At 42.4% G+C, this 17949-nt stretch overlaps 4 protein-coding genes across 5 annotated transcripts; 2 read left to right on the forward strand and 2 right to left on the reverse strand.

Annotated features, from left to right (window-relative positions):
- Positions 1 to 1065: 1065 nt before the first annotated feature.
- LOC135318094 (scale keratin-like) lies at positions 1066 to 1509 on the reverse strand. The gene has a single exon (XM_064474925.1). The coding sequence runs from the start codon at positions 1507 to 1509 to the stop codon at positions 1066 to 1068; it is 444 nt and encodes a 147-aa protein (XP_064330995.1).
- Positions 1510 to 6664: 5155 nt separating this feature from the next.
- Positions 6665 to 7039, forward strand: LOC135318117 (scale keratin-like). Its single transcript, XM_064474966.1, has one exon. It carries the CDS (start codon positions 6665 to 6667, stop codon positions 7037 to 7039), a length of 375 nt encoding a protein of 124 aa, XP_064331036.1.
- Positions 7040 to 9857: 2818 nt separating this feature from the next.
- LOC135318093 (scale keratin-like) lies at positions 9858 to 10460 on the reverse strand. 2 transcript variants are annotated; one of them, XM_064474924.1, is made up of 2 exons: positions 10249 to 10460; positions 9858 to 10125 (listed from the first exon to the last, which is right to left on the reverse strand). In XM_064474924.1, exons 1-2 carry the CDS (start codon positions 10458 to 10460, stop codon positions 9858 to 9860), a joined length of 480 nt encoding a protein of 159 aa, XP_064330994.1. The 2 variants fall into 2 exon arrangements, with proteins under 2 accessions (XP_064330994.1, XP_064330992.1); XM_064474922.1 differs by having other exon boundaries at positions 9858 to 10460.
- Positions 10461 to 15069: 4609 nt separating this feature from the next.
- Positions 15070 to 15746, forward strand: LOC104051173 (scale keratin). Its single transcript, XM_009512183.2, has one exon. It carries the CDS (start codon positions 15070 to 15072, stop codon positions 15526 to 15528), a length of 459 nt encoding a protein of 152 aa, XP_009510478.2. The 3' UTR covers positions 15529 to 15746.
- Positions 15747 to 17949: the final 2203 nt, after the last annotated feature.

The following is a 17949-nucleotide window of genomic DNA, read 5'->3' on the forward strand; positions in this document are numbered from 1 at the left end:
TGAGATAAGCATCTGCTTGAATCAGGAGATGCTTACATGCTTTACTGATAACCTAAAGTGATGTGCTATGTATGGTGGAGTATTTTGGTTCAGTTTTAGTCTACCTATACAATATACACAAATTCTATTTATTTAATATATGCATAACTTAAACAGAACCAAAGAAGTCCCAAATCCAGGAACTTAATCAGGAACTCTGTGAAATTATGCACATGGTCCTTGTGGTTTTGAAGAATTGTCCTCTGCACACAGCCAGAGTTTCAGAGAGCGAGACAATTTAGTAGCGTGGATGTAGGCTGGTCTGCGCTAGAGAAACACAGATTCTGAAATTAATTTAATATCAGTCACTAATCTTCCACTAAGAACCGCAGTGGTGAAATTATTTGTACAACATTGGATTAGAAGCCTGCAGTGGAATAAGCAAGAGCTTAATTTTCAGAGTGTGAACGGTCACTTGTAGCTCAAAGAATTATCTCACAAACTCATGAATGGGAAGTCTAATAAAGTAATGTGTAGAGAAAGCTGCTGTTCATCTACGGCCAGCATGTTGTGGCAATTCAGTGGTAACACAGTACTAGCAAAGGCTCCTCATGGAGACTTTCACTATGTGGGCAGGGTTTGCACAATATTGTTGCAACCATATATACAACAGGCAGCTTTATCCAGAAAAGTTGGCAAGTTCAGAATGGTTAGGAACACAAAACCACAACACTTATTTTAAATGATGCAACAGAATTTTAATGAGATTGAAAAGAACAAAAATGTATTGCAATGTCAAGAGCATATATCCAAGACATCAGAGTCAAATGCATTTTGAGAGACACTGTTAAATGTCACTGCATTCAGTCAGAAGTGTGATAAAGTAGAAGATAACAAAGACTTGAACTCATGAAGATATCAGGAAAGAATTCAAATGAAAAAAAAGGAGAGGTGCGGAGCATGCAGAAGGCACTGCACTGAACAGGATTTGTGAGTGCTTGCACAAAGCTGTCACTCATCTGATCACTGGTGAATCTGCATTTTGGTTTTCACTTGTACATTATTCAGTGGATTTTCCTGTTGTGTTTAGCAGGGCCCGCAGCTGCCGCGGCCGTACCTGTTGTACCAGTAGGAGTAAGGGTTGCAATAGGCAGAACCATAGGGTCTACCATAGCCATAGAGGCCCCTGTAACCCAGGGAGCCCCCAAAGCCCCACAGACCCCCATTGCCCAGGGAGGAGCCGTAGCCCCACAGACCCCCATAGCCCAGGGAGCCATACCCCCACAGACCCCCATAGCCCAGGGAGCCCCCATAGCCCCCTAGGACGGGTGCTCCAGAGGATCCCACAATGGAATCCTGAGGGAAGGAGCTGAGGATGGGGCCAGGGAAGGTGACGACAACCGGGGGTGGCTGGATCACAGTCGTGGAGTCGGGGCACTGGCGGACGCACGGCTCATTGCAGCTGTCAGCGAGGGGCTGGGGGCGGTTGATACCACCAACGGCAGTGGAGCACAGGTCGTAGCAAGACATCTCGCAGGGGTGCAGGTAAGCTGCAACACACACTGATGAGTAAAGGAAAGGCACAAATTCAATGGGAAAAAGAGTTTGAATGTTGGACACATAGACTAGAATAATGGTTTTATCTTTTGGGTCTTGACTGCCCTTCCTTCTCTTCGGTATTTTTCATAAAACATCTCTCCCTCTTGTAGATCAGCATTGTCTGGAGTGCACACTGAGCAGTCACCTCTACTATGGTCTTATTCCTAATTTCTTATACTTGGTTCCCTTTAAGAAGTAGTTCTTTGTTCTTTCCTACTATCACACACTCTAGAAATATTATCCAGCACTCTTCTTTGCAAATTACTTCCACTATACATTGCAGCCACTCATAGAATGTCCATGTCTAAAAGGTCATTTCATGTTTGTTTTCTACTAGCAAAAACAAAGCAGTGTGACCTGACAACCAGCAAAGCTCATGTGGTAAAATAATGGTAAAATAAGACCAACTCTAGCATGTTGACTTGTAGCGTAGTCCCAGAAGCAACAGCTAAAATCATGCTGCCGGTACAATGAACCTGCTATAAACATGGGCTAAATAAGGCATTCCCTGCCCTGAAATACCTCCAAAGTAGCCTCAGAGTCACAGGGTGGGCAAAAAAAGGTTATTTGCCTTATTTCGCAGGTGGGAAACTGGTACACTCAGATAACTAGGGCTAGTTTCTACTAGAAAGAGGTATGCTGGGATCTGGGCTATTCATAAAAATAGGATCTGATCGAATCTAAAAGAAAACCCGTGGAAGGGCTAGGAATCGGTACCACCTGTGAACAAGTGTTTTCTCTACTAGAACCAATGAAATACTAGATTAGAAGAGACTTCTGGAGGTCATCTAGTCTAACTCCCTGCTCAAAGCAAGGACAATGGAAAGGGTAGGTTAGGATTTCCTAGTTTCATCTCTGTTTTCCAATACTTCTTTAGACAATATTTCTATATTCTTTTTGGTTATGCTTGTCCCCACAACAAATACATACATATACCTAGACACATGTCAAAATCTTACATACAAAAGCCTTATAAAATTCCTAGTGACTGAACAAGTGGTCTGCTGATGTTTTGGAAGCTGCTTTGATAGCTGAAATTTGTATTAACAGGAAACAATAATTTTTGAAAAGACTAGTTTTACCATTTTAAACCGAAATACACGGATGTCCAACACCAAATAAGAAAAATAAATTTATGGTGACATAATCCAACATTATTAAGAATCTTAGAGTATTCATGGATGATTCCAACCTTATTTAATATCAGCTGAAGAGAGATACTTGAAGTTTAGGAAAGAGATCACATAGAATGTTACTTACCTTTTTCACGGAGGTGAATAAAGCAAGCAAAGGGGAATGAAGAACCCTGAGTTGGGAGAGCTTTTATACAGTTCCCTAGATCATGGGGATCACTTAAGGTGTAATTTGTACATGTGCATAATTGGGGCAAACCCAAAACTAATATGACAGGTAGGTCCTCAAAGTTTTGCTGACTATTTGTTTATTTGTTGGTTTGAAGTCTCGTGAAATATGATAGCTGCAATTCGTCGCAGACGCCTCTTTCATCTCATATGGTTACATGTCATAGTCATTCCTGTTATCATTCCATTCGCATCCTTGGCATTACAAGTAATGCTTTTTCTTGGCTTCTCCATTACTAATGGCAAAACCCAGCTGCTCACTGCGTGGCTGGGGTCACCTGATGTGCACAGATTTTTCCATTAAATCCAGACTGTAAGATACCTGGAGATAAAATAGAGTCCATTAGAGCAACTTTGGGGTCGTCATTTTTATCTTTATCATTTTCACTCTCAGCTACTTAACGTGAGACCAATACTGCACCCAAAGGAAGCCACAGAAAACATCCTGTAGTCCTTAAATGGTTTGGTTTTTGCTCCTGAACACAGTGCTGGCCTCATCTAATGAACGAGGGACTTGGGGAAATACCTTTAGTTTTCTTTGTTGTGCATTCAGCGTAGATCACTCTCCCTGTCCTTTTCTCAAACACTTGTAAGTCCTTTGGACCCTTATTCCACAACCATGGGAGAAGACCAATGCGATTGAAAGCAGAGGGCAGAGACAGAACATCCTTTTCAATTACTCAGATTTTTTCTAGCAGGTCTCTCTCCCTGTATTTCAACCCAGGTTGGAGTCTAGAGGCAAACTAATTCTTGCCCTTTCTGTTCTCAAGGCACTTTCCTTGTGAAACATTTGTCACACATTTTCCAGTTTTCTGTCTCCTGATACAAAGCCTTCAGGGATCCAGTTTTAGGTTCCTCTTTAGATCAGGCAATACAATACTGAAGACTACTGAGACATGAAAGTAAACAAAACACGACTGGTGGCAACTTGCTAAGCTATCTGGAGATACCCATGATAGAGACGGAGGAATCATTTACGTGGATGAAGGCTGATCATAGACAGACTTGTAACATCTCAAGAAAACCATTAAATCCTCTGTTTCTGTGGTCTGATGTGCAACTGAAAGTGGTAAAGGTACACTGAATATACAGCTTATGAAATGCTGTATTTTATTTCAAAGTTTATTTTTCATTCCACATTTCTACATTACATTGAAAACAATTGAAGATGCAGAAATCCCCAGTATTCAGCCATGAACTGATTATACCAAGGACACAAATAGCTTGACTTAGGTATTTTAATGTGATGTCATTCCATAATTGCTAGGCATCTAAATCCAGGTACATGCCTTTAATCCAATTGTAAGAATAATACATTCTCAAACCATTAGTGGATAGCTTGCAGCATTTGAAAAGACTTGCTCCCTGGAAGCTTGAAAATATTATTGTCCAAAAAAATTTCTAACCACCTCAAAGGCTGAGAAACCCACCTCATAATTTAGAGCTATTCTATGGATAGAGCCTGCAGTATTAAAACAAGACATCTGTAAACAAGGGAAGAATGAGCCTTTGCTTTGCATGGTGCATTACAAGTTCATAATTATTCCCTGTTGACAGAAACTGCCAGCTCAGCTCTGTTCTGGATTTATGGCTTGTAGCAACAATAGTGTATTACAGGAGGTCATAAATTCCTGAGAATCAGAGTCAATAATTCAAAGCATGTCTGTCACATTTCAGTTTTTGCACCAGAGGATCCATTTGTACTGAAAAAGCTTAGGTTTCCTCAGGCCTACTAAATATTCTCAAGTACCATCTTTGCACTGACAACACCAAACCAACAACACCTGAAAAAATTCTCTTTGGCATCTCCAACCCTTTGTAGCTTTAGTTAACTTCAGAAACACATTCCATGTTTATCTCTTAGAAAGAGACTGAAGCACACATTGCAGATCCCTGGAATTGCTGCTGCTCTTTGGAGCTGAATTTTCCCTATTACAGCCAGTATCCAGTTCTACTGAAAACCATCATCGACTCCCAAGGGTGCCGTGTCCCCCATCTGCGGGTGGGGAAGCTAAACATGCAGAAACCACCCCCAACCTTCCTGCATATAACATTGACAGTCTTTAGCTTCTGTCCTGGCAGGTTGTAATGTGAATTATATGTACGTAAACAAAAATCCTGCCCACGACAGCAGTTCATAATTCCGATAAACGCATGAGACGCTCTCTAGATGTTAAGTTAATATAAGAGGAGCTGGCTTAATAATTTCTCGTGCAATTTCAAGGAAGTTACTGGAATAATGCCAGGTATTAATTTACCCCAACAAGTTACAAGATGAAAGAATTCTCTATTATCTAAAGTAATATTGAGGTTCTATAACAAACAAATTTGAAAGGACTCATAAACTCCAATAACGAACACAGCAATTTCATCATCTCTACAGGTTATGCATGTTTGAAACTGGGGAGGGCAAGCAATGTTGGTCTCATACCTCCAGCTTCTCCGATATAAAAGCTCTTCGCTCCCATAGCTCTTCCAAACACTTCCCTTGACGTCCTGGTGACTTGGGTAAGTCTGATTCTTCTCTATTGCTATCAATATATCTTTTTATCGTTGGTTTCAACTTCAGTTGATGTTTACCATCCCTACTGTTGACTGTACCTGTACTGCCTTGGAACAAAAATTCTAATGCTGGCTCTGGGGTGGCAGATAGACCTGTTTGGTGCATGGGACGTGGCAGAGTTCTCAGTGTCGGGAGCACTGCAACACGCATAGAACAACCCACACTTCAATGCCTTTAACTTATTCCAAAGTTTGTGTGTTATAAGGTTCAATATTTAATAAGAGTGTCACCACTGCAGCCCATTCATGCAACCTGAGATGAGTGAGCGACGCATCTGAGAAACTTGTGTGTGATCTTCTGGTACAGCAAATCTCCTGGCTGTCCTTTACTTTCTAGCTTTCATATTCTTCCTCAGAACCCTGCTAAGGACTTGCAGGACATAGTGAGTGCGGAAGAGTAACATCACCCTTGAAGAAAATAACTAAGTTTAGAAGGGAGAATATAAGTTGAATTCTTGAGCTTACCAAGGAGTCCTGGTTTGTCCTGGCAATAATAATTTGAAATGAGCTTTTTGAAAGACATTAAGGACTAAAATTCTGATTTATATTGAAATTCTCCAGGATGTATCCATACAGTGTCTGCATAGGTGGGAACTGGGATAACAACACTACTATCTATCCTTTATTGTCTTGTCAACTGGCTTTCCAAGCAATCTGGGCAGTGCGAATCCCATAATCTGTTGTTCCTACAACTCTCAGCAAAATTGGGATGAGTGGGAAGAAGAAGCTACTGTAATTAAGTTATATATAAACTACCTCTCATGTAAACCTGTCAAACCTAAATCCGAGTTTTCCTGCTGAGTCATCAGATGACCGTGGACAAAGTCACTTTGCCTTCGCTGTTTTTCCTTCTCAGTTTTCAGTTTAATATGAAGAAATATATATATAAGTTCTCTGCAGGATATTTCTGAGGGACAACAGTTTCAGAGCTAGGCATAATGTTCCCCATATGCCTTTGAATGTGTAGACAGTTTTAGAGAATTTTCAAAGATATGCTTTTTGAAAAAAAGAGGGTTATGACTGCAGAGTGGGAAATCAATTTACTTCCTCAAAATCCTGTACTTGACTAATTATTTTAATGTACACTGTTTAATTCTGAAGTCTTTGTCTTCCACTTAGTCTAATCATCAGTGTGTGTTGCAGCTTACCTGCACCCCTGTGAGATGTCTTGCTACGACCTGTGCTCCACTGCCGTTGGTGGTATCAACCGCCCCCAGCCCCTCGCTGACAGCTGCAATGAGCCGTGCGTCCGCCAGTGCCCCGACTCCACGACTGTGATCCAGCCACCTCCAGTCGTCGTCACCTTCCCTGGCCCCATCCTCAGCTCCTTCCCTCAGGATTCCATTGTGGGATCCTCTGGAGCACCTGTCCTTGGGGGCTACGGGGGCTCCCTGGGCTATGGGGGTCTGTGGGGCTTTGGGGGCTCCCTGGGTTACAGGGGCCTCTATGGCTATGGTAGACCCTACGGTTCTGCCTATTGCAACCCTTACTCCTACTGGTACAACAGGTACGGCCGTGGCAGCTGCGGGCCCTGCTAAACACAACAGGAAAATCCCCTGAGTAAGGAATAACCGGCAACTGAGAGATACGAATTTGATCCACAGCACTAGTCCCAAAGAAGGTGCTGTGAAGTCCTGATCACTGCCTCCCCACTGCAGCGGAGCTGGGAACACACAGCACATTCTTAACTTCTTCACCCCCTACTCACGGTGTTTTGGGCTTTTTTCCATCTATGTGTATAATGGGCGGGATAAAACAAGTAATTTGTATTCTTATAAAATGTCACTTCACTGTCCAGCTGAAGAAGAACAATTATGGAAGGAACTGCCTGCGCTCTGATGCATACTCTTGATATTCCACAAAGCTTTTCTGTGAATGTTTATTTCTCATTAAAGTGATTCTACCCTGCATCAAACAAATCCATTTTTAGTTTTAATTTCTTCTTCTATGGATATACAACTCTCCAGTCTGTAAATGGGGAAAACTCACATCCTTACACAGGATGAGGCTCAGACTTCAAAAAGAGAGCTGAAATGGCCCTGCTATCAGTGAAGTCACTCACCTTTTGTTCCACTCAGTGCACAGATTTGGGGGCAGGAATTCTCCCTCCCCAGCTGGGCTGGGTTATGATAATAGCATTATGTTTAGAAAAAAACTACACTAAACCTCCATTCCCTAATGAGCCCCTTGAACATCTTTGCTGATCATAGCAGGAGCAGAGCTGGTGGCTCAGCTGAGGCCGGATTCAAAGCAGATTATGGAGAAAAGGGTGGCAGATGAGGCCCCCAGGTGGGGAGGGATGCTCCTGAGACAGAAGGGATTTAGGGAGGTGGGGAGAGTGATGAAGGTTATTGGCAGGGAGCTGCTGAAAGGATTGGAGGAGCTGTAACAAGGCAAAGCACTCTTCAGAGGTCTGTAAGATGTCTAATGGACCTCTTAGATGAGGAATATCACAGGCGAGGCTGAAAGTTAGAGCTGCTGAAGGTGGGGGTTTCTGTTCTGAGGACTTTGGAATAATCTCCCCAGGGAAGTGGTTGACTTGGACACTTTTAAGATTCAGCTGGACAGGGTGTTGGGCTATCTTCTCTAGACTGTGCTCTTCCTGGAAAGGTTGGACTAGATGGTCTCTGAGGTCCCTTCCAACCTGTGATTCTGTGACTTTCCATGCAGGAGGAATTGGGAAACACAACAGTGCAGAGGGTATGTACACAGGGTTATGACTTTTTCTACTTTTTAAGCTTTCTGGGCACCATAACTGTTCTAGATGTTCTAGCTGTTCTTGCTGGTATAGATGAATTAGTCCTTGGGGTAGTGTCCTTGTTTTGGCTGGGATAGAGTTAATTTTCTTCCTTGGTTGGTACAGTGCTGTGTTTTAAATTTAGTATGAGAATAATGTTGATAACACACAGATGTTTTAGTTGTTGCTGAGTAGTGTTTATACTAGTCAAGGACTCTTCCAGCTTCCCATGCTCTGCCATGTGCACAAGAAGCTGGAAGGGGAGGAGGCACAGCTGTGACAGCTGACTCAGACTGACCAAAGGGATGTTCCATACCATGTGACATCATGCTCAGTATAAAAGCTGAAGGGAATTGGCTGGGGGCAGTGGTTGCTGCTTGGGGACCGTGTGGACATCGTTTGGTGGGTCATGAGTGGTTGCATCACTTGTTTGGTTTTTTGTTGTGGGGTTTTTTTTCCCCCCTGGGTTTTGTTTCTTCTCTCATTGTTTTTCTTTTCATTAAAATTTATTATTATATTTTGATTCTTAAACTGTTCTTATCTCAGCCCATGAGTTTTCTTACTTTTGCCCTTCCGATTCTCTCCCCCATCCCGCAGGGTGTGAGGGAGTGGCTGTCTGGCATTTAGCTGCCTGCCATGTTAAATCACAACAGGTAGCTGTATTAAAGTAGCTGTTTTTCCATCCAAAAACCTCTAACACCATAGATTTCATGATTATACAGAAAGACTCATATAATGCAATTACATTGTATGGCCCAGAACACTTCCTTTCTTTAGAGATTTTACAGAAATTTAATTAAACTTTCTGCAGAGGCTATTATTGAGGATAGAGTTTAAGTAGTTGAGTGACAACCTGAAGTTCAAAGAGATGAATCAAGGACTTAGAAGAAATTCTTACTAAAGCCTAATATTTTTAGGAAAGAGTTTAAAATTAGTAATCTACTGTTTCATTTCTCTGCCACTACTAATGTGTAACCAGTGGATGTACAACCAAGAAGCAGAATTCTTCAAAAATGTCAAGAATCTTTTTTTTTTCCTGAAAAATGAGGAGGGCATTCCTTCTGTGCTGATGGCTTCACACTGCTTTTGTACGTTTCAAACCCTGAGTTTTTTAGGTGGGGCATTCATCTACATAGTTTATACTGTTACTGACAGCTGGGCAGGTTAAGCTTCTCCTAAGACAAATAACAAGGATGAAAACATGAGAAAGGAACACCAGAACACAGCAACTTTGATGCAATGAAATTTTAATGATAGTGAGAAAGGAATACAATTTCGGAGTCTCCAAGAAGTATAAAACTGTTCTTTAGTCTGGGGTATATTAATGGTGATTACTTTTTTTTTCTCTTTCTTCCTGAGTCTTAGCTGTTGATTTGAACAAACAGGTACCATTTTGAGCAACTATGTTACGTTTACCCCAGGCAATATCGAAATGTTACAGGAGAAGTATTTAGGGCAGAAATTGGAAGTAGAAGTTGAGAGGAGAAATTCAAAAAGGGCAGGAGGGGTACAGCTCTGTGGTTTTGGAACAGAGCACTGGTGGTTCAGACCTCTTTAGGTGTGAAACAATCGTATCTCATTTGTTAGTTATCTGCTTAGTTGGGATATTTCTGTAGGGTTTAGCAGGGCCCACAGCTGCTGCGGCCGTACCTGTTGTACCGGTAGGAGTAAGGGCTGCAATAGCCAGAACCATAGGGTCTACCATAGCCATAGAGGCCCCTGTAACCCAGGGAGCCCCCATAGCCCCACAGACCTCCACAGCCCAGGGAAGAGCCCCCATATCCATACAGACCCCCATAGCCCAGGGAGGAGCCATAGCCCCCATAGCCATACAGACCCCCATAGCCCAGGGAGGAGCCATAGCCCCCATAGCCCAGGGAGGAGCCATAGCCCCCATAGCCCAGGGAGGAGCCATAGCCCCCATAGCCATACAGACCCCCATAGCCCAGGGAGGAGCCATAGCCCCCATAGCCATACAGACCCCCATAGCCCAGGGAGCCCCCGTAGCCCCCAAGGACAGGTGCTCCAGAGGATCCCACAATGGAATCCTGAGGGAAGGAGCTGAGGATGGGGCCAGGGAAGGTGACGACGACTGGAGGTGGCTGGATCACAGTCGTGGAGTCGGGGCACTGGCGGACGCACGGTTCATTCCCACTGTCAGCGAGGGGCTGGGGGCGGTTGATACCACCAACGGCAGTGGAGCACAGGTCGTAGCAAGACATCTCGCAGGGATGGAGGTCAGTCTGTAAAACAGTCATTTATGTTAACGTTGAAGAAATATCTAACATTAGGTTATGATGAAGCAGTCCAACAGGGTATCAGTAATAAATCTGGGAAGTAAAAAATTTTTTTTTTCTTGCTATTCTTCCTAGCACTGTAATCTGGAGGCTAGTTTTGACTTTAGTATGACAAAGTCATGTACCTTTCAATTACATCTTTGGTATTTCTAGATAAGCTATTTTGGTATTATTATATTACTCTTAGTTGATGGTTTCTTTCCTTCCAGTTATAAACTCAGCAGAACCTTGCTAAGTGTAGCCATATACAATCATGTATATGATCTGTTTTTGTCTCCTAAAATAGTCCAAGAATTCCCCAAAGCCCTAAAATGTTACAAGTTTGTGATTCAAAACTGCTTGATATACCCCTTTTCTGGAGCTTATCTTTGCAGAGCCTGATAACGAATGAGAAACAAAACATTATTTCTAGCAGCAAATAATCTACAGATCACTGGCAGTAGCTGAAGAGGGCTTGGTCCTAAGTTAAAATCAAGAGTTCCTGACAGCAAGTTAAGTTTAGCAAAGTTTGAGAGAAATCTGACTTACCCAATTCACGAAGGCGAGTAAGGTGAGAGAAGTGGATAGAGAAGACTTGACACAGGGAGCTTTTATACAGCTCCATCGATTGCCTGGAGGACATTAGGCATCCTATGCGTGACTTCATAATTAGGTACCAACCCAAAATTGTAGGACACGTAGTTCCTCAAAGTGCTGAAATTGTTTTTGTGTATTGCTTTTGCATTGCAGGCACTTCAAACCCACACATGGCATGACATGCACGTTCCACCACAGACCTCTCTATCATCTCCAGGCTTTATGTGTGGAATTATTTTTTATTATTCCATTGCTCTTTTTAGCATTAGGGGAGGAAGTAAGCTGACTTGATTTATTTGAGTCCTGCATAATTAGGATGACAAGAGGAGTCATTTCTTTTGTCCAGTTACTGGTCTTCTAGTGTAGGCAACAGTATACCTGGAGACAGAATGGAATTTCTTTTAGGATCTCAGATGAAGGCTAGAGTCGCATAACAAGGGTAAAAACATTCTTTCTGCAGGTTTAGCGCTTCTACTTCCAGCTACTCAATACAAGTCAAACACAATAATGACGAACATATTTTAATGGCATTTGGCCAGCTCTCTACTAGTTGTCTTTCAGTCCTGGGAACAGCAAAACATTTCAGCTGGCAGTCACAGGACTATGGAAACTGATTTTTCTGAGTTGTTTCATCAAGCTCTGATTTCCTTTATATTTTATTGTGTCTTCTCCTCCTATTATGTGTTAGAGCAATACCTAGGAACACAGGACTAAAAGAAGCAAGTAAATCATGGTAAGACATGACTACTGAAAGGGATTCTAGTCCTGAGACAATGAAGACAGACCCCATTGTACCCTGGGTTGGGTTCTTTTGGTGCTTTTTGCTTGTTTGTTTTTGGTGGTTTTTTTTCCTTTTTGTTTTGGGTTCTTTGTTTGCTTTTTTTGGATAAAAGTTCAGTTAACATAAGCAGATTTCTGTTTCTGGACCAACGTGTACCTTAGTAAAACAGAAGGTAGATTTTCTTTTTAAAAGACAAAGGAAGGTCCAAAAGTGTTATAAACTATGAACTGATTACGGGAAAGACACAGGTGACTTAAACTTACCTATTTTAATGTGATAATCTCTCATAATAGTGGGGTGTAGGCATACAGGCATACTTTTTATATAATTATGACACAGTCTGTATAAGCTAGTAATGGGTGTTCATGAGGTATTTGAAAATCCTGTGGAACGTTCTTGCAAAACTTTGAGATGGCTTTTTTATTTTCAGTATTATAGCTCAGGAAATCCCCTTATGTATCTCCAGATTTGGAAAAGTCATAATTTAGAAATAATATGTGGTCCGAAGATAACCACGTTGATGATTATGATAACCATGATAATGATATAGTATTACAATAATGACATAAAGAAAGAAACCTCAGCAAAAAACAGCGTTTGTTTTTCCAAGTGGATTCCCACCTCGTAACTGTTCTCTACTGAAGATGCCATCAACAATGAGGTTAGCTGCAAGATCAGTTTTAGACCAGGATCAAGGACTCCTGAGGAGAAATCTAGAAATTAAAGGAAACTTCATGAAAATGTTCCCGATCAAACTAAGCTGCAAGTTTTGTGTATCCCTGACTGCTTATGATTTCAGATATTCACTGGGAATCTGTCTACTTTCTGATGTCACTTCGATGACACTTTAGACACTTTGATGTCTAAAAGGTTGCTCTCATCAAGTGAAATAAGAGCTGTGGACATCGTTTAACACCTGTGAATGGTCTGTGATTTAAACAGGAGGTCTCTGCAGTTTTGAACAGCCAAAAGGAGCCTGTTCAATGTACCTGCAGACATGGCAGATGGGCAGAGATAAAACATAGATGAGCAAATGGGACACCAGTAAGAACTGCGTATTCTGCGATTAATATGTTGGGTTGTTAATGGTATTAGAATGTGGCTTAGTCTGTTACTCTGAAATCTCACGTCTCAGGTCTCTTATTCCTTTTAAAAAAGAAAGGCTATTTTTTCTAATACAGATAAATTTGGGGTTTCTTCTGTATACCTTCTACAAAAACCCTGCAGCTACCTCAGTAAGTCACAAATTTAGATATTAATTCAATATATACTTTGATTATATTGAGTTTTCCATCCTGAGCATAAAAAATATAAATATCTCTCATTTCAGAACTGAATTTAGCTTTAAGATGTAGTTTGAGGGTCAGATAAAACCTGAGGCTGTTTTGGACATCTGTCACTGTGTGTTCAGGAATGCTCACAATATAATTTGACTCAGAGTATTGAGAATCCTCCATGGATTCCAATATGAATTGTATCACATTTCAGAAATAAACATAACCACACAAAAAATATTGCCTGCCTTCCCAAGGGTGTAACAATAGACTGTATTTTGTCTTTAAGAAGAGAGAAAACTTATGTAAGGGACTTTGAAAGAAACACCTCACAGTGGGTTATTTCTGATAAATATCTGAGCATCATTGTCATATGAGACAGCAAAAGAAGAATACCTATGTATAAGCAGCTTACTACATGGTGCAACTCCAAAGAGAATAGAAAACTGATATTAATTTCATGAATCATGTTTTAGAATGAAAGATGCATTAATTTCACCCATCACTCTCTTAGATGAAAGAACCTTGCGTGATGTAATGAGTGTGTTATGTTACATGATAATTGAAATCAAGTAATAAAAACAGAAAGCGACACAATTTCATCACTTTGTGGAGCTATCAATACAAAAAATGTGCTGCGTCAACTAATTAGATCCCCATTCACAAACCCAGCCTCTCATCCCTGAGGCAGTCTGAACTGTATAAAAGCTCTCTCCGCTCAGGGTTCTTCCCACCTCTTCTATTCACTCGTTCTTCTCAGCAAATCTGGTAAGTCTGAATCTTCTCTTTAGAACTATTGGAATAGCTCTTTGCTATATAAACTTATCTAGGACAGTCTCTTCTATTAAGAACTAGCGCATAAAATTTTAGGTGAAAAGATAAAGTTTACAAGAATTATTAAACGTGTTATGGACAGCTGTTCTGTGCATTCAGGGTTGGCATTCAATTTAAAGCAAACTAGAAGTTCCTTGATATGGCAGAAAATTAAGTGACTAGTTCAAGTCACTGAAGAAGTGACTGATGAATTAAAGTGAGTGAAGAAATGAAGTGACTAGTTCAACATGCATTCCTCTTCTGTTTGTTTATGAGGGTAACTGGAAATTATTTGAAAAAGTTTAAATCTTTGTGGTTCCCAGGGAAATGTTAGGCTTAGAAGCAGATCTTCCATTACCTCCAGTTTATTCTATTACTGGTCACCCAAGGTGTTCTTACATTAATTCAAGATGAATAGGCATGAATAATACCAGAAATCAGGCACTGGCTTAGAGTAGGACACAGAGGAACTGAGAGCTGTTGAAAATGCTCTGTAAGAAATTTATTTAATGAAGAGTGGTCAAGCAGGGAATTAAAGGAGCTGACAGGTGAAAGGCTGGGTTTTTTCTGTTAATGGGGGCAAGTGGTTTGGAGGTGAGATTTTTTTCCAGAAGAGTTCAGAGCCCAGAATCAAAACACTGTGGTGTTAAGCTAGATGTAAATATCTCTGCCCTGATACGATGTTTGGAAATCAGGGACAATAATCTTTGCAATTCGCTTGTAATGGTTTCATCAAACAAGTCACTGAGCAAATCTGAATAGACAATGACTTATAATCCCTGTTCTCACAAGGCTCAGCATAAAGGAGATCAGTGGGAATGAAGAGTTAGAGTCATGAAATCACGCATAACAACACACTCCGTTCTTGGAGTCCCAGTCCTTGCAGATCTACTGACTCACCAAAGCATCTGAACAAACAATTTTGCTGTTCTGCTTCAATTTTAATTTCTAATAAACATGGGTAAACTGGTGCACTTCAAAGCACTCTTGTCTGAGGAAAGGCAGTGACTCTATAGCACTTTTATGTATGTAAATAATGTCTTGTACTTGGTAAAATCAACTCTTGTAGATTGACCTCCATCCCTGTGAGATGTCTTGCTACGACCTGTGCTCCACTGCCGTTGGTGGTATCAACCGCCCCCAGCCCCTCGCTGACAGTGGGAATGAACCGTGCGTCCGCCAGTGCCCCGACTCCACGACTGTGATCCAGCCACCTCCAGTCGTCGTCACCTTCCCTGGCCCCATCCTCAGCTCCTTCCCTCAGGATTCCATTGTGGGATCCTCTGGAGCACCCGTCCTTGGGGGCTATGGGGGCTCCCTGGGCTATGGGGGTCTGTATGGCTATGGGGGCTATGGCTCCTCCCTGGGCTATGGGGGTCTGTATGGATATGGGGGCTCTTCCCTGGGCTGTGGAGGTCTGTGGGGCTATGGGGGCTCCCTGGGTTACAGGGGCCTCTATGGCTATGGTAGACCCTATGGTTCTGCCTATTGCAGCCCTTACTCCTACCGGTACAACAGGTACGGCCGTGGCAGCTGCGGGCCCTGCTAAACCCTACAGAAATATCCCTTGACTAAAGAATGACTGGCAAACGCACGACGCAATCTTGATTCTCAACTGAGCTCTTTGGAAAGGGGCAGAGTATAAAAGACTTCCACTTAATACAGTGGAGTCAGAATAGCTCCATAAATTACACTTTGTTTCCTTCTTCGTTTCATCTCCTCTTCCTTGCCCCTGCCAGTGGACAAATGTGTAACTCCACCATCCTCCCAGAGCACACTTGCTTCTCCCTGAAACTGCCACCTCCCGGGAGAAGCCTGAAGGAGCACCTCTCTTGAAGCGTGGGGGTGACAACCTGCCTGCCTCTTCCTTGTGTATCTTTCTCCAGTGGCTGCTTTCCTGCACTGCAATAAAAGAAGCCTGCATCCCATGCCTGCCTCTTTGCCTTTCCTTTCAAAGCCCAGCCTCAGCTGCGGGGCTCCCTGGCCCTGCACATGTTCCCCGCCAGCTGGGCCAGGATGGTGTCTTAGCCCCAGCAAAGTGAGGCTGAGCTGCTTTTGGGGAGACTCCACAGGCCTGGCCACGCAGAGTCCTACCTCTAAGAAACCCATATGCCCAGTCTTTCATTGCTACTGAGCTGAAATGATCATCTCCCTACACGAATTATTCTTGCAGTCAGTCTTCCAGCTGTTAGTCCAATTTATTTTTTACTAGTTAATTTTGTGCTGGAATACCTTTTAATTTTATGTCTTCCCAGATGATGTACTAGAAATCATGAAACTGTGTTCAAAGACAAAGCAAAAAAGTGTGGCCTGAAGTTCTGTCAAAGCATATTCTGAGAAGGAACAATAGGAGGAAGGTAAACAATGGGAAACAATTTTTAAGATAGCTATCTGATGAGCAAAGATCAAGCATTACCTCTTCTTTTCCTTAATCACTGCTGTGATAACAGTTGCCTCAGGGAAGTTTTGGCTGAGTCTGTAAGTCATCTGGGTGAAGTAAAAAGAATATGAACTAATGCATTACAGGATTTTTACCTATTACTTTGCTGAGACTCTTTCAAAGAATATATAATTTCTTGACCTCAACCCTCTGACGTCATAGAATACCGAGTCTGATTTTAATAGGCAATTTCAATATCCCCAGCCAAATGCAACCGCCTATGTCAGGTGGCTGTGTGCTATAAGTAGTAACAAGTTGAAATGAAAATTAATCTATGGTACTCATGAATCTCACTTTTATTTTAAGAAAATACTATTTTTGCTGATTAGCAAATGCTTATTGAGAATATTTTGACAAAAAAACCAACAACCTTCGCTGAAAGGTTCTCCTCTTTCTGCCTGCTTTATCCTCCCTGTCCCAACACTGCCTGCCCTCATAGCCCTGGGCTCTCTGGGGAAGGTCTTGGGGACTCTGGGAAAGGACTGGAGCTTGCAGGGCCCAGCTGAGAGCTGAGCCCATGCCCCATGACTACCTGGGATGTGTGAAGAGCCCAGGCAGCTAGGGTGGAAGAGAAAAGCTCCTGCCTTTTGGGCCTAAGTAAATGGCTCTCTGTCCCTGCTGCTGCTCTCCGTCCTCACATGGCTTGAGGCAAGGACACTGCTGCCATGAATTCTCAGGAGCTCAGCAGCCAACCTCCTGGCTTGTGCTGCACCAGCCCTTGGCTCAGATTCCTCTCTTACACTGAGCAAAGCCCTCTCTCCTCCCAGCTAGTTCAGCCCAGGGCAATTCCTGGGACAGCTTTAGAGAACATGGATGCCTGGTGTCCTCTTTTTCTCTTCTGCTCAACACCAGGATCGTGCTGTCATGAACAGCCTCTAAGAGGCACTCCAGTGTAAATCATACATGATCACAGCTGAATATCTGAGCTCCAACTGCCAGCTTTTCCACTGATTCTCTCAATAAGGCAGTGTCAGGCAAGTATAAGCCAGCAGCAGTTAAATGTGTATTGTGTCAAAGAGCAAGTGCCTAGCCCAAGATAACAAGATTGGTGAGAGCTATTAGCAGCCAGCTAACCTGATTACGTAGCTTTTATTTGGTCTGGATGCCTGTTCAGGGTGAGCTCATGTCTGATTGGAAAATAGTACATGGAGATTCCACTTTCTATTGGTGTCTACTGTTATATAGGAGTTAAAGGAATGGAGAGAGTTTACTACATTGGTTACTCAAGGATCAGTCTCAGAAAATCTCTAATTACTCTTTTGCTTTAATGGCATTGACACATAATTTGGGAGGACTCTGTTTTATGTCCTGATAACAAAAAGCTGAGTGGCACTAAACAGGAGGGAATCGGACTTTAAGACTGGAAAAACAAGATGGCTTAACTGATGGGAGTAACAGTAACGGTATGATCTTCAGTAATGCAGTGCAGAGCCATGCACCTGCATGACAAGATGCCCTGCAAAGGCTTCTGCCACAGGAATGGGGCTGTGATTTTTATTTCAGGTGTGTGGCAGAGGAGCGAGGAGCACC

The sequence above is a fragment of the Phalacrocorax carbo genome, chromosome 28, assembly GCF_963921805.1.
Source record: "Phalacrocorax carbo chromosome 28, bPhaCar2.1, whole genome shotgun sequence".
Classification (NCBI taxonomy): domain Eukaryota; kingdom Metazoa; phylum Chordata; class Aves; order Suliformes; family Phalacrocoracidae; genus Phalacrocorax; species Phalacrocorax carbo.

Excerpts from the sequence above, each read along its gene's own strand:
- LOC135318093 (XM_064474922.1), bottom strand. The coding sequence starts at position 10,460 with ATGTCTTGCTACGACCTGTGCTCCACTGCCGTTGGTGGTATCAACCGC.
- LOC104051173 (XM_009512183.2), top strand. The coding sequence starts at position 15,070 with ATGTCTTGCTACGACCTGTGCTCCACTGCCGTTGGTGGTATCAACCGC.
- LOC135318094 (XM_064474925.1), bottom strand. The coding sequence starts at position 1,509 with ATGTCTTGCTACGACCTGTGCTCCACTGCCGTTGGTGGTATCAACCGC.
- LOC135318117 (XM_064474966.1), top strand. The coding sequence starts at position 6,665 with ATGTCTTGCTACGACCTGTGCTCCACTGCCGTTGGTGGTATCAACCGC.